The sequence below is a fragment of the Martes martes genome, assembly GCF_963455335.1.
Source record: "Martes martes genome assembly, chromosome: 2".
In the NCBI taxonomy this organism is placed as follows: Eukaryota; Metazoa; Chordata; class Mammalia; order Carnivora; family Mustelidae; genus Martes; species Martes martes.
This window is the reverse complement of record NC_137889.1, coordinates 120,967,181-120,993,020: the sequence shown is the minus strand read 5'-3', so window position 1 is coordinate 120,993,020 and position 25,840 is coordinate 120,967,181. Positions and strand designations below refer to the sequence as shown.

Here is a 25,840-nt window from a genome sequence, read left to right as displayed (position 1 = left end):
TTCATTGCTGGTGGGAATGTCAACTGGTACAACCATTATGGAAAACAGTATGGGGTTCCTCAAAAATTTAAAAATAGAACTGCAATATGATTCAGGAATCCCACACCTGGGTATATATCCAAAGAAAATGAAAGCATTATCTTGAAGAGGTATCTGTACTCCCATGTTCTTTGGAGCATTAATTATGATGGTCAAGGTATAAAAACAACTTAAGTGTCCATTGCCAGATGAATGGATAAATATAATGTGGGATGTGTGCGTGTGTGTGTGTGTACATACACATACATAGACATACAATGAAGTATTATGCAGCCTCAAAAAAGGAAATCCCACCATTTGCAACAACATGAATGAACATGAAGGATTCTATGCTAAGTGAAATATATGAGACACTTACATGTGGAGTCTAAAAAATATATAAAAAAAGTAAATTGAACTCTGAAACAGAGAATAAAAAAGTGGTTGCCAGGGGATGGGGAAAGAGAAAGAAGTTAGTGAAAGGCTCTACAAACTTTCAGTGATAAGATTAATAAAATGTCTTAGGATCTAATGCATATCATGATGACTAGAGTTGATAAAACTATTGTATAACTGAAATTTGCTAAGAGAATGAAGCTAAATTTTCTCACATACACACAAAAAAAGTAAGTATGTGAGGAGCTGGATGTGACAATTTACTTGGAAGGGTGTTTCCTTTCACGATATAGATCAAACCATCATATTGTGTACTTTAAGTATCTTATAATTTTGTCAATGATACCTCAGTAGAGCTGGGGGCAAAAAAAGGAAGGCAGGAGAGGGAGAGTAGAAAGCACAAAGGAGAGTGTTTATTGTCTATACTAAACTCCAAAATGACAGCTTGTCTGCTATTGCCACTCAAATGCAACTGTGTATTTAGAGTTCCTGCCAGGCTTTCATTCTCCAGAGTTGTTGTAACATGCAGGGCATGACCTATTCTATGGGCATTTTAGCAGTGTAATAAAAGGCACTAGTTTACTCTGTGACTCTCATAACGTAGCTTTGTTAATTCCGGGAAACTTGCATGGTATGAAAAATAATTTGGTTTCTGCTAAGTTTGAAGTTCTAATATCTATGATTTGTTTATGACCTGGATAAACAGGTGAACATAAACATACATGTGCTATGGTAACAAAACACTTCACAAAATATAGGTAAAACTAAGTCCATGTAATAAGAAAAATTACCTTAGATTGCTCAGTATTATTTTATATAATATTTTGCTATAAGATTTTTTTTTATTGTGTCCCTAAAAAGAGACTGCTGAATAAATAAAGGGATACACTGATGCTCATTTGGAAACAGAAATCTTCATATTAACTGTAATAATCTGACTTTGCCTGAGATAATTAAAGCAATTTTCACTTTCATACTAATTCATTTTTTTAAAATAAAGTGACTTTCAAATCTCTGTATTTATAAGTCCTTTCCTTCTTAAAAATAAGGTATTAACTACTGTTATATGGCTCTGTTCTCATCACCTGTATGAATATATTCATTTTTCCCCCTTTTTTTGGTTTATTTTATTAAAGGCTTTTAAAATTTTCATCTTTACAGTTACATTCTATCCTTTCAATGTATTTAATTTTACTTTTGTATAGATGTAAGTTTTTCTTTCTTAACAATTTTGAGATGTAGTTTCTTCTAACAAGCCAACCAAAATATATTCAGGATATAGGGTATTGCTCTGTACTGTTCACTTGTCTGTTAATACTCCTTCTTTCTTTCTTTGCTCTCTTTTTAAAAATTTTCATTTTTACAGTTACACTCTATCCTTTCATTGTATTTAATTTTATTTTTATACATATAAAAGCTTTTTTTTTTCCTTTATAATTCTGGGATCTAGTTTTCTAAAAAACAGATCAAAATACACAGGATCCATTATATTGCTCTATTCTATTCACCTGTATGATTATATTCTCTTTCTCTTTTTAAAATTTATTTATTTATTTATTTACTTATTTTTCCACTTTTGGGTCTCTTCTGATTGGTTTAGTGTATTTTTTTCTGGGGTTGTTGTTGCCATTTTAGTAGTTTGTTCTCTTAATCATCTATCTATTCCTCTCTGGACAGAATGGCAAGATGGAAAAACTAACTTCAAAAAACAGAAAAAGAGGGGCACCTGGGTGGCTCAGTGGGTTAAAGCCTCTGCCTTCAGCTCGGTCATGATCCCAGGGTCCAGGGTCCTGGGATCGAGCCCCACATCAGGCTCTCTGCTCTGCAGGGAGCCTGCTTCCCCCTCTCTCTCTGCCTGCCTCTCTGCCTACTTGTGATTTCTGTCTGTCAAATAAATAAATAAAATCTTTAAACAAAACAAAACAAAACAAAACAAAACAGAAAAAGAGGCAGTACTGACTGCCTGTGACCCAATCAGTATGGATATAAGTAAGATGTTGGAACTAGAGTTCAGAATAATGATTATAAAGATACTAGAGAATCCCTTTCTAGATCTAATCATGTCAAAATCTAATCACATCAAAATAAAAAAGGCTATTAATGAGATACAATAAAAAATGCAGGCTCTAATGGCTAGGATAAATGAGGCAGAGGGGAGAATTAGTGATATAGAAGACAAAATGATGGAGAATAAGGAAGCTGAGAGAAAGAGAGATCAACAACTACTGGATTGTGCGGGGAGAATCTGAGAGTTAAGTTATACCATAAAGCAAAACAATATTACAGTAATTGGGAATCCATAAGAAGAGGAAAGAAGTCGAAGGGCAAAAGAGGGGCAGATATTTATTGGAGCAAATTATAGTGAAGAACTTTCCTAATCTGGGAAAGGAAACAGGTATTTAGTCCAGGAGGCACAGAGAATTCCCCCACAAAATCAATGAAAATAGGTCAACACTCAGACATATAATAGTGAAACTTGCAAATCTCAAAGACCAAGAGAAAATCCTGAAAGCAGCTTGGAACAAGAGGTCTGTAAATTACAAGGGTAGAAACATTAGACTGGGAGGAGACCTACCCAAGAGACCTGGCAGGCCAGAGAGGACTGGCATGATATATTCAGGGTGCTAAATGAGAAAAATATGCAGGCAAGAATACTTTATTCAGCTAGGATGCCATTCAAAGTAGGAGAAATAAAAAACCTTCCAGGACAAACAGAAACTAAAAGAATTTGTGATCACTAAACCAGCCCTATAATAAATATTAAAAGGAATCCTTTAAGTGAAGAGAGAACCCCAAAGTAACACAAACCAGAAAGGAACAGAGACGATACACAGAAACAGTGACTTTACAGCTAATACAATGGCAAGAAATTCCCATCTTTCAACTGTTACTCTGAATGTAAATGAGCTAAATGCCCTGATCCAAAGACAAAGGTATCAGACTGGATAAAAAAGCAAGAGCCATTGATATGCTGTCTGTAAAAGACTCAGTTTAGACCCCAAAACACCTCCAGATTGGAAATGAGGAGGTGGGAAATCATTTATCATGCTAATGGACATTCTTATATCAGACAAGTTAGATTTTAAACCAAGGAGTGTAATAAGAGATGAGGAAGGACACTATATTATAATTAAAGGGTTCATCCAGGGCGCCTGGGTAGCTCAGTGGGTTAAGGCCTCTGCCTTCGGCTCAGGTCATGATCTCAGGGTCCTGGGATCGAGCCCCACATCGGGCTCTCTGCTCAGCGGGGAGCCTGCTTCCTCCTCTCTCTCTGACTGCCTCTCTGCCTACTTGTGATCTTTCTTTGTCAAATAAATTTAAAATTAAAAAAAAAAAAAAAAGGGTCCATCCAACAAGAAGATCTAACGATTGTAAATATTTATGCCCCTAACATGGAAGCCAGCCAATTACATAAACCAATTAATAACAAAATTAAAGAAACACATTGAAAATAATACAATAATAGTAAGGAGGCTTTAACACTCCACTCACTGCAATGGACAGATCATCTAAGCACAAGATCAATAAAGAAACAAGGACTTTGAATGACATACTGGACCAGATGGGCTTCACAGGTATACTCAGAGCATTGCATCCTAAAGCAACAGAACACACGTTCTTCTCAAGTGCACATGGAACATTCTCCAGAATAGATCACATACTGGGTCACAGATCAGGTTTCAACTGGTAGCAAAAGACTGGGATCATTCCCTGCATATTTTCCCACTACAGTGCTTTGAAACTGGAACTCAGTGACAAGAAGAAATTGGGAAAGAACTCAAATGCATGGTGGCTAAAGAGCATCCTACTAAAGAATGAATGAGTCAACCAGGAAATTAAAGGAAAAAAATCATGGAAACAAATGAAAATGAAAACACAACTGTTTGAAATCTTTGGGATGCAGCAAAGGTGGTCCCAAGAGGGAAGTATATAGCAATACAAGCCTTTCTCAAGAAACAAGAAAGGTCTGAAATATACAAACTAACCTTACACCTAAAGGAACTGGAGAAAGAAAAGCAAATGAAACCTAAACCCAGTAGGAGAAGGGAATTAATAAAGATTAGAGCAGAAATCAATGAAATAGAAACCAAAGACAGTAAAACAGATCAAGAAACTAGGATCTGGTCCTTTGAAAGAATTAATAAGATTGATAAACCCTTGGCCAGACTTACCAAAAAGAAAAGAGAAAGGATCCAAATAAATAAAATCATAAATGTAAGAGGAGAGATCACGACCAACAGTGAAGAAATAAAAACAATTATAAGAACATATTATGAGCAACTACATGCCAACAAATTAGGCAATCTGGAAGAAATGGATGCATTCCTAAAGACATATAAACTACCAAAACTGAACCAGGAAGAAACAGAAAACCTGAACAGACCCATAGCCAACCAAGAAAATTAAAGCAGTAATCAAAAAATCTCCCAGCAAACAAGAATCCAGGGCTGATGGCTTCCCAGAGGAATTCTATCAAAGGTTTAAAGAAGAATTAATACCTATTCTTTTGAATCTGTTTAGAAAAATAGAAATGGAAGGAAAACTTCCAAACTCCTTCTATGAGGCCAAAATTACCTTGATCCCCAAACCAGACACAGACCCCATCAAAAAGGAGAATTACAGACCAATATCCCTGATGAACATGGTTGCAAAAATTCTCACTAAGATACCCATCAATAGGATCCAACAGTACATTAAAAGGATTATTCACCACAACCAAGTGGGATTTATTCCTGGGCTATAAGGGTCATCCAAAATCCACAAATCAATCAATGTGATACTACATAAATAAAAGAAAGGACAAGAACCATATGATTCTCTCAATAGTTGCAGAAGAAGTATTTGACAAAGTACAGAATCCTTTCTTGTTTAAAACTCTTCACAGCGTAGGGATAGAGGGAACATACCTCAATATCATAAAAACCATATAGGAAAAGCCCAGAGCAAATATCATTCTCAACGGGGAGAAACTGAGAGCTTTTCCCATAAGGTCAGGAACACAGCAGGGATGTCCACTATCACCACTGCTGTTCAACATAGTACCAGAAGTCCTAGTCTCAGCAATCAGACAACAAAAACAAATAAAAGACATCCGAATCAGCAAAGAAGTCAAACTCTCACTCTTCGCAGATAACATGATACTCAGTGTGGAAAACCCAAAAAACTCTACTTCAAAACTGCTAGAACTCATACAGGAATTCAGTAAGGTGGCAGGATATAAAATCGATGCACACAAATCAGTTGCATTTCTATACACTAACAATGAGATAGAAGAAAGATAAATCAAGGAATTGTTCCCATTTGCAACTGCACCAAAAACCACAAGATACCTAGGAATACACCTCACCAAAGAGGCAAAGGATCGGTACTCAGGAAACTATAGAACACTTATGAAAGAAATTGAGGGAGACACAAAGAAATGGAAAAATCCATTCCAAGCTCATGGATTGGAAGAACAAATATTGTTAAAATGTCTAGGCTACCTAGAGCAATGTATTCATTAAAATGCAATCCCTATCAAAACGCCATCAACTTTTTCAAGGAGCTGGAAAAAATAATCCTTAAATTTGTGTGGAACCAGCAATAACCCCAGATAATCAAAGGAATGTCGAAAAAGAAAACCAAAGCTGGTGACATCACAATTCTGGACTTCAAGCTCTATTACAAAGCTGCAAACATCAAGACAGTGTGGTACTGGCACAAAAACAGACACATACATCAATGGAACAGAATAGAGAGCCCAGAAGTGGACCCTCAACTCTATGGTCAACTAATCTTTGACAAAGCAGGAAAGAATGTCCAATGGAAAAAAGATAGTCTCTTCAACAAATGGTGTTGGGAAAACTGGACAGCCACATGCAGAAGAATGAAACTGGACCATTCTCTTACACCATACACAAAAATAGACTCAAAATGGATGGAAGGCTCAAAATGTGAGATAGGAATCCATCAAAATCCTTGAGAACAGATGTAGCAACTTCTGTGACCTTGACCCTAGCAACTTCCTGCTAGACAGGTCTCCAAATACAAGGGAAAAAAGGGCAAAAATGAACTATTAGTATTTCATCAAGATAAAAAGCTTTTGCACAGTAAAGGGAACAGTCAACAAAACCAAAAGGCAACCTACAGGATGGGAGAAGATCTTTGTAAATGACATATCAGATAAAGGGCTGGTATCCAAAATCTATAAAGACCAGATCAAACCAATAAACAAACTAAATAATCCAATCAAGAAATAGACAGAAGACATGAACAAGACATTTCTTCAAAGAAGACATCCAAATGGCCGACAGACACATGAAAAAATGCTCAACATCACTTGGCATCAGGGAAATACAAATCAAAATCACAATGGCATACCAACTCACACCAGTCAGAATTAAGTCAGATAACAACAGATGTTGGTGAGGATGCGGAGAGGGGAACCCTCCTACACTGTTGGTGGGAATACAAGCTGGTGAAGCCACTCTGGAAAATAGTATAAAGGTTCCTCAAAAAGTTGAAAATAGAGTCACCTAAGACCCAGTAATTGTACTACTGGGTATTTACCCCAATGATACAAGTGTAGTGATCCAAAGGGGCACTTGCACTCCAATGTTCATAGCAGTAATGTCCACAATAGCCAAACTATGGAAAGAGTCCAGAGGTCCATTGACATACAAATCGATAAAGAAGAGACACACACACACACACACACAATGGAATACTACTCAGTCAACAAAAAATTAAATCTTGCCATTTGCAACAATGTGGATTGAACTGGAGGATATTATGCTAAGTGAAATAAGTCAATCAGAGAAAGACAATTATCATATGATCTCACTCATATGTGGAATTTAAAAAGCAAAATAGAGGATCATGGGGAAGAGAGGAGAAAATAAAACAAGACAAAATCAGAGAGGGAAACAAACCATAGGAGACTGTTAATCACAAGAAACAAACTGAGGGTTGCTGGAGGGGAGATGGGTAGAAGGATGGGGTAACTGGGTGATGGACATTAAGGAGGGCATGTGATGTGATGAGCACTGGGTATTATATAAGACTGATGAATCACTGACCTTTACCTTTAAAACTAAGAATATACTGTATGTTAATTTAATTAATATAATTTAAATAATAATAAATAATAAATAATAATAAATAATTTAATAATTTAAATTTAAAATAAATAACAAAAAAATAAAGATGGAACATATCTGAAGTTCCAAACTTTCCTCACAAACTGTAAAGTTTCATGGACAAACTTTCTAAGTTTTCATCACTGATGATTTATGAATCTCTTCTAGAATTTTTTTATGACTTCACTTACTTGAAAGATTCAGAATTAAAAATACATATTGTTTAAAGAGGAGCAATGCAAATTCTTATTAAGACACTAGAAAATAATACAGATTGCTAGGGAAAGGAAAAGGGTATTGTTGATAAAAATTGGCCCTTTGTTTACTGAGACAGTAAACTCAGGGTTCTGTAAGAGGTGACAGTTATTTTGTTCTTCATGGATGGATGAATCAGTAAATGACCCATTGCATATAACTGCTAAGTGAACTTGAGTTCTAATCACAAAAATATTAATAATGTAGTTCTAGCTAGAATCAAAAAAAGACCAAGGTGGGGCATGAAAACCTTAGGCCAAAAGAATCCGTATTTTAGGACAGTATTTTTATGTAACCTGGATGCCATTTAGTAATGGTTCCTCAGTTTTTACATCTGCCTTCCCTCTGTTTTCTTCATAGAGTCAAGCAAGAAATAATCTTGGTCTATAAATGTTATACTTCGATTTTTTTCTAATTTGTATAGAATTACTAAAGAATGATTGTGTATTGCAGTCCTGTACCTGCTGGGATATATTCCAAATAGCTGTATGTCCAAGAGACAGGTCAGCAAATTATCATTTAAAAATCCCTGGAGGCCTGGGTGACTCAGTCAGCTGCCCCTGATCCCAGCTCAGGTTTCCAGTCTCAGGGTTGTGATTTCAAGCCCTGCACTGAGCTCCACACTGGGCATGGAACCTACTTAAAAAACAAACAAACAAATAAACAAAACAAAAAACCCACAAAAAACACATAATTAAAAATAAAAATCCTCAGATACCTTTTGAAGATTTAAAAAATTTTATTTATTTATTTGACAGAGAGAGAAAGCACACCTGAGGGAAGCGGCAGATAGAGGCAGAGGGAAAAGCAGGCTCCCTGCTAAGAAAGGTGTCTTATGCGGGACTGGATCCCAGGACCCTGACTGGAGCTGAAGGTAGCCACTTACCCGACTGAGCCACCCAGACGTCCATTTTAGAAGATTTTAAAAACAGAAAATACTGTAAGTTAAAAAACCTAGTTGCTTTAAATTTCTGTCTTACCATTTTATAACGTGGGCATATGTGTGTTTTCTACAGACAGTTTCCTCTAACATTAGTTCTAATACTGTTTTAAACAATAATAACTAGTGGTACAAACTAAGGGTCACAAATATATGTAAAGATAGAAAGGCTCTCAGAAATTATTTCTTTCAATATAAGAAATAGAAATACAAAGAAATTAAGACCTGTCTGAGGTCATAAAGTGACTCAGCAGCAGAACCTAGAGATGAGACTCCATTACATCATTGCCAATATGTGATGTGACAAGGTTTTTGAATCAGAGAAAACTTTAAAAATGTAAAACTGCTTTCTATAGTGTACTTCTTCATTTAAAATGTCCCTCCCCTCATCTATCACATCCTTGTACAGTTCTCCTGTGTTTTAAAACACGGCTGTATAGTACTGCCATTGTGTAGTGTGTCATCTCCATGTAAAATACCGCATGTGCCCAAGTTGAAACTGCTCCTGTTGAGTAGGGAGTCCCAGTTTCTGAGGGGAATGTTTTTCTATTCATGCAGGCAGAAAATCTGATTCAAATACAGAAGCATAATGTTCAAAGAAAAGAGAATGGTTTTCTTCATGGTTAACAGTTCTTTAAGGGAATAATTCTCCCTTGCCATTAAAAGTTATAAATCACCACCATTATAAAATGAGGACAAAAATAAACCACTGAGCAAATATGGTGATTTTTATCTGTAAACAGTTACAGGCATAAATCAATTCCAAATACATCTCTTTTTCCATTTAATACCTTACTAAATATATTTTGAAAGTAAAAATTTGATAATTCATTGAAATTAAAAATTTCTGCTCTATGAAAGACACTAGAGTGAAAAAGTAAGCCACAGACTGGGAGAAGATTTTTAGAAAACACAAATGTAATAAAGAAGTGGCATCTAAAATATACAAAGAACTCCGAAATTCAAATAAGAAAACAAATGACCCAATTAAAAAAAAATGGGCAAAAGACGTGAATAGATAGCTTACCAAAGAAGATATACAGATAGCAAATAAGCATATGAAAACATGCTAAACATATGTCATTAGGGAATTGCAAATTAACAGTGAGATACCACTACATACATATTAGACTGGCTCTGATCTAAGACACTGACATCAACAAATGCTGTTGAGGATATGCAGCAATAAGAACTATCATTTACTGTTAATGGAAATGCAAAATGGCACAGCCATATTGAAAGACATTTGTCAGTTTCTTATAAAAGTAAACATATTCCTACCAAATGATCCAGCAATCACACTCCTAAGTATTTACCCCAAAGAATTAAAATCCTAAGTCCATAACTTTCACATAAAGGTTATAGCAGCTTTAATCATCCAAACTTGTTAAGCAACCAAGATGTTCTTCGGTAGGTGTATGGATAAACAAACTATGGTACATGCAGACAATGAAATATTGTTCAATAGTAAAAAAAAAGGAGCTATCAAGTCACAAAATGATATGGAGGAAATGTAAATGCATATTACTATGTGAAAGAAGATTCCAACAATATAGCATTTTGGAAAAGGTTATAAACAATGGATACATTAAAAGATCAAGGGCTTAGGATGAGGGAGGTAGGGATGAATAGGTAAAGCACACAAGATTTTTAGGGCAATGAAATTATTCTACATGATACAGTAATGGTGGATACAAATGTCATTACACATTTGTCAAATTCATAGAAAATACACCACCAAGAGTGAACCCTAATATTAAACCATGGACCTCAGTTAATAATAATTTATCAATACTGGCTCAACAATTTTTAATAAACATATCACAATAATGCAAGATATTAATGATGGGGGAAACTGGAGGAAACAAGAGGGTAAACGGAAACTCTGCATCTTCCACTTATTTTTCTGTAAGCCAAAAATTGCTCAAAACTAAAATCTGTTCAGGTGCCTGGGTGGCTCAGTTGGTTAAGTGGCTGCCTTCAGCTCAGGTCACAATCTCAGGGTCCTGGGATGGAGCCCTGTATCTGGCTCCCTGCTCATGTTTGCTCTTTCTCTCAAAATAAATAAAGAATATCTTAAAAAAAACCCAAAACTAAAATCTATTAATAAGAAATATATACATTATTAAAAATGATATTTAAAAGATAATTCTAGCTACCAAAAGCATATCTTATACTAAGGTAGGAGAAACACTTCTACATTTTCTAGTGAGATAAATGTTTGGAGATGAAATTCCCATTCTTAACTTATCAGTCATAAAAATGCATCACTGAAAAAGAAAAAAAATCGGTCCTTTGATTATAGAAATATTACTTTTCAAATTTTATATATAAATAGTAGAGAAATATGGTGTTAAGTATGTATATCCTAGTTTTAGGGGTCATGCTGAAGGTTGGTGATGAAATGTTTCTCTTCGGAAGTTCCTAAGTTGATGAATTCTATACCTAATACATTTCTAAAAATTTTATCTAAAAATGTCTAAGAAAGAAAGCTTCTTACAAGGGGCAGAAATTGGTTATTGATTTTATTCTCTATCTCAGTTTTCTTTTTGGTGTCTGTGTAGAAAACTCAATTTTCTGTATTTTTAACTATAAAGTTCCTCTTACATTGGGGTCTTCAAACCAAAATTCCTTCCTCCCTTGTTTCCTTCTTCCTTCCCTCCCTCCCTCCCTTCCTTCTCTCCCTCTTTCTTTCCTTTGTAAAACTAATCTCTACCCTCAGTGTGGGGCTTGAACATGACCCTGAGATTAAGAGTGGCATGCTCCACTAACTAAACCAGCCAGGTGCCCCAAACCAAAATTCTTTTAGGAAAAAATCCTTGTTATCAAACAAAATCTTTCAGAATAAAATTGAGCTCCCCCAACTGAAGTCCAGGTGAGGGGCTCTAGGATCTAGCCCTAAGACAACGCCAAAGAACCTAACGCTTTCAGAGATAAAATTTTAAACTATCCTCTAAAATATAAGGATTTCCCAATTATAAAATCACTTACAGGGTTTTCTATTACACATTACCTACCTTTTAGCTTCCACCCCAAAGTCCCTGATGCTAGTAAGGCTCAGTAAAATATAATAGCAGTGTTTAAGATGAGGTTAGACTAATACCAGAGTCAATAAAACATATTATGCAATTTGATTATAACCATGTGAAAATGTAATTGCATACAATAGAAAAGATTGGAAGTCCTTTCAACAAATTGTAAATACTTTTATTTATGTTCACTGGATGTTTTTTAATGTAAAAATTGTTGTTGTAGAATAAATCTTTTTTATAAGGAAATTTGAGCCCTTCAAGTATCTTGAAAGTAAGCAGAAGAGGGAAGGTAAAGGAGTTAAGAGCAAGAAAGCTCACTTGTTTTTAAACGACCTGAACACTGACTAGTTATAAATTTATTTGGGAGAGTAAAGTTTTTTAAAATGCAGATGCTTGGGGAGCCTGGGTGTCTCAGTGGGTTAAGCCTCTGTCTTCAGCTCAGGTCATGGTCTCAGGGTCCTGGTATGAAGTCCTGCATTGGGTGCTCTGCTCGGCGGGAAGCCTGCTTCCCCCTTCCCCTCTGTCTGCCTCTCTGCCTACTTGTGATCTCTCTGTCAAACAAACAAACAAATAAATAAATAATAAAATAAAATAAAATGCAGATGCTCCCTGAGGTAATAATGGTTATTTGGCTTTATAGTGATTTGATTCAATCAGATTATTTTCTGAGACAACTGATTGGGACTGTCAAAAAAAAAAAAAAAAGCGCTCAGAAAAGTAGGTGTAGAGGATACTCTGGGTGGGGCAGCAAACTTGAAAGATAAACAGTGAAAAGTGAAGACAAATATTGTCTAATCGAACCTTGCATAGGACTTGCTCTGTGCCTAAAGAAGGTAACAAAATCCCCTTTTTTCCTGTTGGTTGGCTTTACTAGTGCATGTTCTCCTGCTTCCAGGAGCTAAAGCTTGTGTTTATTTTTGGGGGATTACTTATACTAGGGATGTAATACATTTCAAGGGACTTGCATGGGAAACTATCCATCACAGAACCACTTGGGGTAGGATCCAAGACATACCCACATCAACCCAGAAACCAAATTCTATACTAAGCTAGATCATGTTAAAGGTGAACTTCAATGTGTTTTAATTTTTACATAATTTATAATGTGTAACATCAACTCTTGTCCTTGAGTTATTTTATGTCCCTAAAATTCAATTACTGATTTCTAGTTTTATATACAAGTACAAAATGAATTAAAATATTAATATAAATTGCTTTACATAATAAATGTACTAAAATTTTATAAATAAATACTTTTGGGGAAAAAAAGCCTAATTTAAAGACAATGAAGGCATGATCTACCCATGAAAATATCCTATAGGGTTCAAAATTAAGGTGGACTAGACATGGCAGGAATTTTTTGATGTGTAGATGCACAATATTAATTTCATAAGTGAATGAGAGGTGAAATCATAGCTTAAGTGTCTTTTATTAAACTATAAGGAAGCCATAAACGAACCACAAAAGCAGCTTTTGTGAACCTGTGCATGTGTGCGTAATTCATGCCAATTATGATCAACTCGGTTGTATAACAAGAAAGTTATTTTTCAATTGACAACTTTTGGCCATATCTCCCCACTAATCTCCAGTTCTGACACAAGCCATGGCACACAACAACAACAAAATAAGAAATGCTGGGGACTACTCTTTTTTATATCTGAGAGTATTTGTGTGACCTTTTATTTTTTTAAGGATTTTGGCAAGAAATTAGTGTTGGGCAAACTAAATACAATTCTTGGTTTTAAATATAAAAACACTCCTTCAGAATTCTTTTGAAGTGAATAAAAAATATGCCAAAGGGCTACTTTTGCTACCACTGAAAGAATGTCTTGTCCTAATGCCAAAAACAGTTTAAGTGATTTTTTTTTAATTCTGAAGAAAAAGAGAGCATAATTAATTAATGATTTGAAACTTCCACAGTGGTAAATGTGGCATGTGCATTATGCCTAGTGTCTTGAATAAGGAAATCTTCCTACAAATATAAAAGCAAAATCCACTTTCCAGATTTTAATAGCAAAAAGAGAGTTAAATATTGTCAAAGAACACAAGCAATAGTATTTGGAGGTTGAAAACATACAAAAAACAAAAAAAGAGAGTTCTGAATATCTTTTTTAAAAAAATTTATTTAACAGAGAGAGAGAGAGAGAGAGAGAGAGAGACAGACATCACAAGTAGGCAGAGAGAAAGGCAGAGCAGAGCAGAGAGCCCGATGTGGGGCTCGATCCCAGGACCCTGAGACCATGACCTGAGCCGAAGGCAGAGGCTTAACCCACTGAGCCACCCAGGCATCCCGAGTTCTGAATATCTTAATAATTCTTTCTACTTTTCTTTCTAGCTTAAGGAATGGTTAGATTTTGTTTTTAAATTTCCAAAACATAGTGAAGGTTATATTTAAGAACTTAATGACTGCACTGCAATTCTGAACAACCATTTGATAGAGTTTTAGTAACATTTTAATAGAATGACGCCTTTGAGAACTCAGAATTACTCTCATTTGCAGAGGAAGAATGATAACATCCCATTGTCACCATCACACACCATATGACACATAGTACTTTATGTCATTAGTGTTAGATTTCTAAGCCTTACCTAGATACTTGGGTTTAATCCTAACCTAAATGAAAGGGCACAGTAATTAGGTACGCTTATTTCCTAAGTGATTATTCTAGGGGCGCTTGGGTGGCACAGTCGGTTAAACACCCGACTCTTGGTTTTGGCTGGGGTCATGATCTCATAGTCATGGGATCAAGCCTTGCATTAGGCTCTGTGCTCAGCCTGGAGTCTGCTTTGGATTCTCTCTCTTCCTCTGCCCCTCCTGCTCATGCTCTCTCCCTCTCTCTCTAAATAAATCTTTAAAAAAACCCCAAACCCCTCAACTTTCTAAAGTTGCTAGGTTCACTTCTTTTAACCAACAAAAGTTATGTTAAAACAAATTAGAATTAAGTTGTATACTAGTCACTAGTATTACCTTGATGAATATGCTGATATAGGAAAATTATGTTAACAGTTTGTAAGGAAACATTAGCTTTACACACTTGAAAGTAAAAAATAGTATATACATGTTTCACAGGAAAAAAAATAAAAATAGGGATTACAAATGTTTATAAATATAAAGTAGCTGAAATAAATACTGCATGTAACTATGAAATGCAGTTTAAATTTAAAGAATACACTATTAAGACTAAAAAAAATTAATATACATGAAATACTCATTGCGAATATTCATAAAACCCAGGCAATGAAATATGAAAAATTCAATTTTGTGGATTTTTTCATATTAAAGATCAATTAGATTGAATTTGCCAATTATACAAAATTTAACAGGGGTGCCTGGGTGACTCAGTGGGTTAAGCCTCTGCCTTTGGCTCAGGTCATGATCTCAGGGTCCTGGGATCGAGCCCCACATTGGGCTCTCTGCTCAGCGAGGAGCCTGCTTCCCCTGCTTTCTCTGCCTGACTCTCTGCCTACTTGTGATCTCTCTCTCTCTCTCAAATAAATAAATAAAATTAAAAAGATATATAACAAAAATGACTTATTGAGCACTTGCTATGTTCTTCAAGGGTAAGTCCCTTATAGGAATGATTTCATCTAATCTGGACAACAGATTCATGAATAGAGACTTTTTGTATCCTTATTTACATATAAGGAAGGGTAAGAAATGGGCATACTAGGTAGGCATTTGGATCTGGATCTTTCTCATTCCATAACCCATTTGCTTAACTATAATGTGGATTTGCATAGTAAAAAAAATTTTTTTATACTTTTTTTTGTTAAAGAGAGGGAAAGAGTGAGAGAGGAGGGGCAGAGGGAGAGACAATTATAAGCAGCTCCATGCTCAGTTTAAGGAGCCCGATGCAGGGCTCAATTCCACAATCCTGAAATCATGACCTGAGCTGAAATCAAGAGTTGGATGCTGGGGCGCCTGGGTGGCTCAGTGGGTTAAAGCCTCTGCCTTCGGCTCAGGTCATGATCCCAGGGTCCTGGGATTGAGCCCCACGTTCGGCTCTCTGCTCAGCAGGGAGCCTGCTTCCCTTCCTCTCTCTCTGCCTGCCTCTCTGCCTACTTGTGATCTCTGTCTGTCAAATAAATAAAATATTTAAAAAAAAAAAAAAGAGTTGGATGCTTAACCAACTGTGCCACCCAGGCATCTTGGTAAGAAATATTTTTGAAGGAATAAACAGTTTTTACATATATTTGTATATATACTGATCAATTAGAATTATTAGAAATTAGCCTTCCATCGCCTCAAATAACCAAACAAAATTATCCAAGTCTACTAGAATCTATATATACAGAATTAATAGCATGCTTTACACATCATTTTAAAATTGTGTTCAACGTTAGTAGAACCTCTAAATTTTATCACTCTTTTGAAGATGAAGAAATACAGATTAAATGAGCAAAAATTCTGAGGAACCAGCACATGTCAACAGAGACTGAGAATCTGGAAAAGGAGAAACAAGGCAGCATGTAAAATGCTTAATCAGCTTTACTACTGGCTTGAGTAATTCTTCACAGATACATATTTAGCCTGGAACCCAGGTTTGGGGTTCTAGATTATTAGGTCTTGACTAACTTGTTGCCTTGAAACACTGCTTCCTTATACAGGGTTTCAGTATTTGTCTATAAAATGCTCTATTAAGTTTGTTGCTAGCCAGCCTCTCATTCAACATCCATTTCCTCTCTGACTAATGTTTCCTATAAGCTGATGGCAGCTTTAAACATCTGGCAAGGAGTCAGTAATACAGGTATCCCAGAACAAGGTGTTCTGGAAAATTATTTGCGTTGGTGTAAACATCCTATCTGAAATAGCCTTCAGGTAAGTTGAATTAAGGTTCTTGTATTGCCAGTTTGAGTAGATGCTGAAGTTTGGAAATACAGAAGATGTTTATATCTCCGCACGTTGGAAGTTTTAAAAACTACATTAAAATGAACATTGTAATCTTGTAACTTCCCTGACAAAGAGTTTAGGGAAAAAGTGGACTGGTGGCTTATTTCCATTTTACAACACTTTTTATTATAATGCCTCCAGAATCACAGATATTGAACTTGACTAACTGTTCTTGAGGAAGTTGAAAAGCAGAGAAACCAAACTTTTCAGGGGAAAAAAAAAATTACTGGGAGTCTCTGAGCAGGTAAAACTTTCATTTCCATTCAGTGGAAAATTGTGAAATTTTGCTAAGCAGAATTTTATTAAAATCTGAATTCATGCACAGTCTGTCTTTTCATGTTCCTATTCCTCTGGTGTTATGATTTGGATCTCTAGGCCACAGTAGTAGCAAGTATATAAAGACTGCCTAAGAGCCTAAGATCCCAGGTTTCTAGAAGCACTGTAAAGGAAACAAAACCATGTTATATATCCCTGCAAGTCCAATGCCTAAGAGATTCCTTATACAATTAACTTAATGTATGATCAGTATATAACACATAGATTTTTAACACTAGGAAGGATCACAGAGACCATATTACCACCTCCCCTGTTAAAATATGAAAACTGAGTTCTAGAGATGATAACTGATTTGACCCAACTAATACTGTAATACATGGCCAAGATAGGATGAAAGTTTAAGTCTTGGCTCTTACCAAACTCCTTCACTTAGTATGTAGATTGTAAAATTGTGGGGACAGGGGAAGGAAAGGGGTGGTGGGCTGTCTTAAAAGTTACAGCCTAAATATCTGCTTTTGGTATATGCTGATTTTTGCTCTGAGAATTCCATCATGATTCATTTGCAACAAGGTAGCTACATACTAGCAACTGAAAAGAGTTGTGGCGATAAGGTGTTGACTGTAAGAGCTTATGTTCAACCTTATATGGGATAAGATGGCTCAGAAGGCATAAAGCACCTGACTTTCATCATTTTGGCCATTCATACCAGGTGCTGCACCTCATGGCTGGTTTAATACTGCACAAAAGACACCATTTTGTTGTTGTTTTGAAGAAAGGCAGACTGCTGCAATGCAGTGCCTCATTTGTATGTGTCTCGAGTCTTGGATGCTTAACTATCCTACATTCTCCTACAAATGTTACCTGAGAGCTTGTCTGGATGTTCTAGCAATGGAGCACAGCTACCTGCATACACTTGACCAAAGAAAGGTCCTCTTCAACTGAGCACGCAGCTTTGGGAGGGACGCACTAACTTCAAGTAGTGAAGGAGGAAGAAGACACCTGCCTAGCCAGCTAGATCATCTGAAACCTTAATGATCAGTGGGGTGACAGATGTCACAATCAGATCACCCTCATATCCAAAAAGATATTACACAAAAGACATCTTTAATACTTTAATACTTCTATCTTCCCCCATAATTGATAATAAATAATGAGTTTCCATAATTTATCCCATTCACATAACATGTTTGTCCAGGGTTCATGCAGCAAATCTTAAAGTAACAGAAAGCAGTTTATCTACTTGGGATATAAAATCTAAATTTCTTTATTCAATGCATACTTATCAACTTTATATGAGCTACTCTGTAAGGCACTCTGAAGGATATTTCAAAGTGGATAAGCTAAAAATGAGAGTCTTTTAGAGATGTGAAGGCTGTGTCCATACATGGATGCCCAGCTGAGCGGGGAGAATACGGACTGAAATGGGGAGTTTATAAAGCTCATGCTCTGCTTGACAAAGCTTTCCCTCAGGCAGGTAGCTCTCATTAAGTGGGGCAAAGGAGCACCTTCTCTAATTCACATAATAGCAGTGGGTAGGCTAATGGTGGTTTTGGACACAAAACACCACCAATCTTTGATAACAGAAGTTTGATCACAACATTTTTTATTAACTTTTTCAATGGCTCTCCAATGCTTAAAGGAGAAGAGAAAGTTTAGATGATATTCAAGGTCCTTCATATCTGTCTTACTTTTCTTGTTTTATCACCTACTACTTCTATATGCAGACTCTTTCTTCTAGTCATATTTCACCATTTAACCAAATCTAGGACACACCATGCTCTTTTATGCATCTCTGCCTTTCCGTCAGCCAGAAATGCTCTATCCCCAGCCCCACTTGACTTAGGGAACACCTACTCTCCCACTGACACTCAGATCAACTACCCCCTTGCTCAGATTCAGCTAGTGTGAGTCAAACCCTCTCCTTTCTCCCATAGTATTCTGTACATCATTAGATCATGCCATATGAACACATTATATGGAACTTAGTCATTTGTATGTTTTCCCTTCAAAATTGCAGGTCTTATTCTCAATATCTGGAAAATACAGTACACAAATAAAGAAAAACAGTTCCTAACTTCAAGTAACTTATACTTACTTGGGAAGTTGACAACAGGGTAACTAAAATCACATTTAAGATAAATATACATAAAAATGTAAAGATGTTTCATCTGCTGCTTAGTTTGCTAAGTCACTGCCCATAAGAGCAGGCAAACCTTTACTAAACATTCAGGTACGTCAAAGAGAATAATGAAACACTTCCAAAGACTCCTCCGTTGACTCCAAGGCATGAAAAGATCATGAAAAATCTTTCAGGAGGCGTTGAAAGATTTGGTTTCTGGTCCTGGGTTTTTCACTTATTTGCTGTGGGACTTCAGACAAATCCGTTGTTTTTGCTTGGCTCTGGTTCTCTTGGTATAGCACTGTTCCCATAGGGTTAAGATACTCAAATAGATAATGCATACAAAAACACATTTAAAACTAGAAAATGCCACTTTAGGTGAATGTTAAAACTAACATTTTTTGTTGGTAGAATGACAGATTCAACACATAAATCTATGATTCATCCAACATTATCATCCACTGACTGTGAGATAATGGTTGCTTTGCTGGACTCCAAGGACGAGAAAAACCTGGTTTCTGCTGCAGAGAATCTTACAGTTTGTTTGGGGAGATCAAAATAACTACAAGGAGAAAAAAACATACAAAGAGCTAAACAAGTAAAACAGAAATCAGTATAAAACTGTTCAAAAAGAGAAGTCACTTCTGGTGCGGTGGTCATGTGTTAATGACAAAAACAGGATTTCACTAGGTTGTGTAAGAAAAGAGGATTTTGAAATTCTGGGGTATAGAATTTTAGGGAAAATGCACAAAAAAAGAGTAGAGTGGTAACAAGGATCTCAAATAAGAACAGTAGACCGGTTGGTTACAGCAGTATGTATTCACAGGGCAGTTTCTGATTAGGCAGGGCAAGTAGGTGGCAGACAGTGTTGCTAAGTACTGTGGCACTCTGCTTCACTTTGGGGATGGAACAGGGCTGCCAGGGTGCTCTCTGACACTACCCAGAGAACCTGAAACCAGCTAGCAGCTGTTCTCTAGTATTATCTCAGATGGGTTGTTAGATAGAGTCAATCTATGCCAAATTCAAGTATACTGGTTCTGATTTTTAGTTTGGGGAAAACTGCCTCAAGAGATTTCATGTAGGAAGAGTACAGACATCCGAAATGGCTATGATTTTTTCCCCTTTTTTCATTGTGCTGGAGAAAAGAGAGAGAATGTCAGAAGGAATATTAATCAGTAAGATAGAAAATTAATTTAAGGTTCTCTCTTTATTAGCTATAATAGCATTAAGCATGGTGACTAGAACCTTGTTGAATTAATGAGGCACACTGGAAGGTAGTTTTTTAACGTCAAGCTGGCATTAAGACCTTGAGCTATTAGTCCCAGAAAAACAGAGACTAGAAAACAAATCCCGGGCAAGACACATGATTTTAGTAAAAAAAGAATAGACAGAGTAAATAAAAATGAAGTTAAAGCTTTTCAAAAACTTAGTGTGGAATGTATTTAACAAATTGCTTTAAGAGAACTTTCTCACACAAGGTTCATTAGATTACCCTAAAAATCACCATATAAAGCAGATGTAATAGTCTTTAGAAAAGAACAAGAAGCAACTCATTTATAATTTAGCTTTGAGATACATTATCTGGTTACTGAGGCAATGGAAAACATTACCATCTTATAGCAACATCATCTAATACTTCCGTGGTAAATATAAATACCGAACAGAGAAGAGGAAGAAAGAATAAAGGGACGTAACATTTATGAAGCACTCTGTATGTGTCATGCACTGTTTCTTGGTACTTTTGTATTTGCTACCTGTTTTAACCCTCAAAATGATTTCAGTCACTGAGATAACTTAAAAGTGAGAAAAAGGAGGTTCAAGGTTCAATAACTTGCTGAAAGCACCCTGAAAGAAAAAGACTACAATTCTTTTTAAAAGTCTAGTCAAATGCAACACTAAAATTTTGCTTTGTTTTCCTTTTATTGCTTGTCTGGAAGTTGAATTCTCAAATCTTGATGTACGAAATAAATGCTCTGATTGCCTATATTATTTATAAAATATATAACTGATAACTGGCTTTAGACATATTATCAATTTCACTTAATGAGATAATCACTAACAGGAGGATAACATCCAAATGCAAGTAAACATTCAACTCCAATTTTACAGACACTATGTATGAGCCTATGTCAGCAAATTCCTATACAGAGAGGAAATTATATATCTTACTCGTCACCTCTGTTCCTAAGCACATGGCACATGGGTAATGGGCCCGGTTATGCCTTTCATGTGCACATATTTGTGACTGTTGATTTCCTGTTGGTGGGTAAGATAAAAATTTTCCTAAAGTAACTAAGATAACTGGATAAAAGACAAATGAAAAAATGAAGTGGAATCTGCTACAAATAACTTAAAAAACAAAAATCAAAGCAAAAGAAAACAATGGGTATAACCAAAAAAGACTTATTATTTCCTCCTGAACTGAATTCCCATCTGCTTTTAAATGGCAACATGTTTTTCTATTAACTGGGAGCTACAGCCAAGAAGCCAAAGACAATGAGGTTCTGGCCACCAGGGAGCGGCGGGCGCAGTGATGGCTGAAGGATGCTACCTGCTTCAGCCTCTCCATGGAGGCTGCTCCCTAGTGACCTGACTCCCCTTCCAGTTGGCAAGAAACTTCCCCTTGGGACTCTCCTGAGAATTAAAGAAATGCTTCAGTTCTCTGGATACCCTCTCCAGGGAAGGAAAATGGGGTAATTCACAGGGGTCTAAGAGGCCATTTAAAACACTGGGCCATGTAAGCTTTTAATAAACAATGTTCACTGGGCAAAATAAAAATAGGTTGAAAGAATACATTTTTAAAAAGTAACTCCTCTAGTTTAGTCATTAAAAGTACCCATATCATTTCTAATCACTCTCTAGAGTTTTTTGTCGTTATTTTTTTAAGTAAGCTCTACACCCAACGTGGGGCTTGAATTCCCGACCCCAAAGTCAAGAGTCACATGATCTACCTCCAAACCAGCAAGGCACCCCTCTCCATAGCTTTTTAATTAAAATTAGACATTAAAAAAATACTCACAACAGTTAAGTTTCTAAAAGACAGACACTGGTGTCAGCAATTTCCTCATCTCTGGCTCACATTCTTGTTCATGTAGCTAAGACTGTACAGTTTAAATTAATACATAATATATATTATAGATAATTCATATATATTACTTATATAATAATGATGATACAACACTCCTGTAAAGACAACTAATTTATCAGTACTTTCATTTTACACCAAAAGTGGCCACTGAGATACTCTCTAAATTTGAAAAAGTAGCTATGGCCATAGCAAGGTGTGTTGCTAAAAAGTTAGAGGGTTCACCTTATGATAATGACAAACGGAAGTCTATTTTTCCTAAATATAATTTTAAAAATTGTTTTTCTTTTTCAGTTGGTTAAATGCTTGTTAAATATATACAATGTAATAGGTTCTGTGCTGAAGGATCTGCATTAGACTGAGGACGAAATAAAATTAGTTACATCAGCCGTAAAGCACTGGCTCTGCCGGAGTCAGGTGACGCAGGTTCCAGCTTGAATTAATCTTCCTGCTAACAACAACAACAACAACAACAATAAATCAAAACTAATTTTGGCTTTCAACACTGATGCACCATTTTCATTCTGAAGGAAAGTGGTGGGGGGAAAGATGGGATCTTATATTATTTGAAGCTAAATGTTGTCGGTCTTAAATTTCCTATTTATTAATTTTAAGACTTTTAGAACTACTAAGAAATAGCTCTGAATAAAATTTCTATGAAGTTGTAATAATATATGGACTATAATTAGGACCAGGGTGGGATATACTTCCCCCACCCAATCATTACAGGACCTAAAAATGTAGTTCAAGGAGGGACAGAATTTTCTGCTACTTTTCCCTTGTGACTATTTTTAGAAGATCTGATATAAAAATTAATCAGAAATGAATGTGCTTATATTACAGATTGAGTAAGACATGTACTACATAAGAACTAGCAAGCTGGTACAATAATTCCTGGCACCAAATGAGTTTTTTCCTTTCAGCGAGACAGAACCTCATGGGCTTTGATGATTTTTGTTTTGCACTTCTATGCTACTACCGTGAATTACTTCAAAGTGAGAAAGGCACATTTATACCTTGCTAACTGCTCTTCCACTTCACTCAGCTCAAGTGAAAGATTTATGGTTTCTTCTCTTTACTGCTTCCTGTAAACTGACATATATACATGATGCCAGCCCTTGGTCTCACAACAAAAACTGAATTCTAGAAATGCTGGAGCAGTCAGTTAACAGCAACTATATGTTCATTTTAACTTAATGGACAGTCATGTCAAGAAGATGCTCATAAGGATTATTTTTTCAGACAGGACTTAAAAATGTGTGTACTTCAACTGCTTCTCAAGGTACTTTCTACATGACTTTTTTTTTTTTTTTCCCTCCCAGTGAAAATGAAAAATCTTCAGGTGGGGAAATCAAATATACATAGCTCATAGTTGAGATGAAACAATGAAGAGATTTAGATCTATTTTAGTTGTTGTTATTAACTATGACTGAATGATACATACGGTTCAATTCTACATGTAAATTTACCTGCAATTCTGAGTACACTAATGATCTATTAGGTATGAATCTCTTTTTGGTTTTTACAGAGGACAGATTACGAACAATAGCAAGCAGACAGAATGTAGAGTCTGTATGCTGGATAATTCAGAAGAAAAATAATTTCTCACTTGAAAATATATTAATTTCCCCATACAAATTCCTATTGGTTGTATTCAGAAGATATTTCTGTGTTGAGGACTACAGTCTGTCTTTTCTTGAGAAATGCATGTAGAAAAGAAGCACAATTATTTTAATGGATTTTTATTTCGTAAAGAAAAATGGCCAAAGCAAAAAGCTGCTAAGGAGAGGAAGAAATATTTACCTGCCATACTTAAAAACTTTCATATTTTCACAGAGGTCTTGCTGTTCTTATTGACAGTATACTTTCCCAGCTAAGGGTAGATTATAGGCTGTCCCTTTTACAGTTTTATTATTTATTTATTTTAAAATTTTATTGCTTTTAAAGAGCGAGAGCATGCATATGCGAGAGACAGAGAGAGAGAGAGAGAGAGAGCGAGCGCAAGCACGAATGGGGGGAGCATCAGAAGGAGAAGCACACTCCCCACAGAGCAGGGAGCCCAATGTGGGACTCCATCCCAGGACCTTGGGATCATGACCTGAGCCGAAGGCAGATGCTTAACCAACTGAGCCACCCAGACACCCTCTTTTATAGTTTTTATGAATTTTTAATATATAAGTAGATTGACATAATTTTCCAAAATGATAAAAGATGGTAATAATACAATCTCTCTGCCAAGTCTTGTACTTCTGAGCACTTGCATGATATGCTAATTTCATTTTTATGATCTCTATTAGAAAACAGTATGTAAAGTTGTGTTTCATTTCCATTTGACAGGTCAAGAAATCGAAGTTCAGAGAAGCGTGGAATGGTTGGAAGCTGATGTATCAAGAAACCCCAAAGAAGAAACTTCTACTTCTAGTCCAATGTTCTCCCCACTATATCATGTTAATTCTCTGAAGACTACATTTTGAGAAGTGACAGAAGCCAGGTAAAAACAACTGAGATACAATAGAGGCCAGTAAAATGCAATTTAATTTAGTGACTACCTGTCATATAGTGCATTTCCTGTTTTAAGATTCCTTAACATACAGTTATTTAAAACAGTTGGTATCAAGCAGTCTTTTTGCTAATGACTCCAACCCACTGCTTTCCTGCCACCAAGGTATTTTGAGCAGAACTATCTTACCTCTGCTCCTGAATATGTATCTGTTTGGAGGATGAGTTCATCCAGATCCACATCATTACTGATTGGCATAGAGTGAAACTGGAGGTTAAATATTTCCCTTCTTGTTGCCGCATCTGGTAAAGGCACATAGATGATTCTGTCAATTCTTCCAGGTCGCATCAAAGCCTATAAAGAAGATGATACCATGCAGATCACCCAAACTCAGAACTGACATTTCACATGAAAGGTACCAAAGAAAGGGGATGTCTGGAATCTCACGAATAACCTATTATTACCCATAATTAGTACATAAAACAAGTACTAGTGATTCTATCATCTATTTCAAAGATCTAAACAAATAAACAATATTCAGAGTACTTTTGAGAATAGCAAAGCAATACATCTGAGAGGCTTTCTGCTTCTCAGCAACTGTCAGGTCAATAAAAGATGGCTATTTTCTCTTAGGGAAATGGGTAATATGACTTATATTCATTATATCAAAAGACTTTTTTTGGAACTTCCTGCGATAACTCTTAAAATATGGGCTAAACTGTTTTAGAGAGCCCTCAAAATAGCACAGCTCTGATCAAAGAATACTTCTAGAGCTGAAAGTAGTCAAATGAACTTCCCTCATATTTTACTAGAGGCTAATGCCTAAATTATCTTAGAGCTAATGAAATTCATCTATTCATAAAACTTTATTGAGCATGCACTATATACCAGACATTGTTCTTCGTACTAGAAAACAGCATAAGATATGTGTAAGCATAAGATAGATACGTATAAAAGTGATTGTGGTGATGGTTACATATGACCATGGATATACTAAAAGCCACTGAGTTGTGTATTTTAAATGGGTTAATTTTTTTATGTAAATTCTATCTCAGTAAAGTTATTAAAACAGATATGGGTCTAAAATGTATATATGTATTAAGGGACTGGGGCAACTTTTACTTGGGGTGGTGAGAGAAAGTCTCTCTGAGGTAACTTATGCAGACGTCCAAAGAAGTCAGCCTCAGAAAGATCTGGGGGAAGAGCATTC

General features: G+C 35.9%; 1 protein-coding gene across 2 annotated transcripts in view; it reads right to left on the bottom strand.

Moving 5' to 3' along the window:
• The window catches only part of AFG2A (AFG2 AAA ATPase homolog A), a 337,231-nt gene that overhangs the window by 40,938 nt on the left and 270,453 nt on the right, over window positions 1-25,840 (bottom strand). The window contains exons 15-16 of one of the 2 annotated variants that reach the window (XM_080796130.1): window positions 24,820-24,984; window positions 22,427-22,581 (exon numbers count right to left, since the gene is read on the bottom strand). In XM_080796130.1, coding sequence (XP_080652256.1) covers window positions 22,570-22,581; window positions 24,820-24,984 — 177 coding nt within the window. In that variant the 3' untranslated portion in view covers window positions 22,427-22,569. Of the gene's footprint in view, window positions 1-22,426; window positions 22,582-24,819; window positions 24,985-25,840 lie in introns of those variants that run through there. The other variant, XM_080796129.1, reaches the window with a different exon arrangement.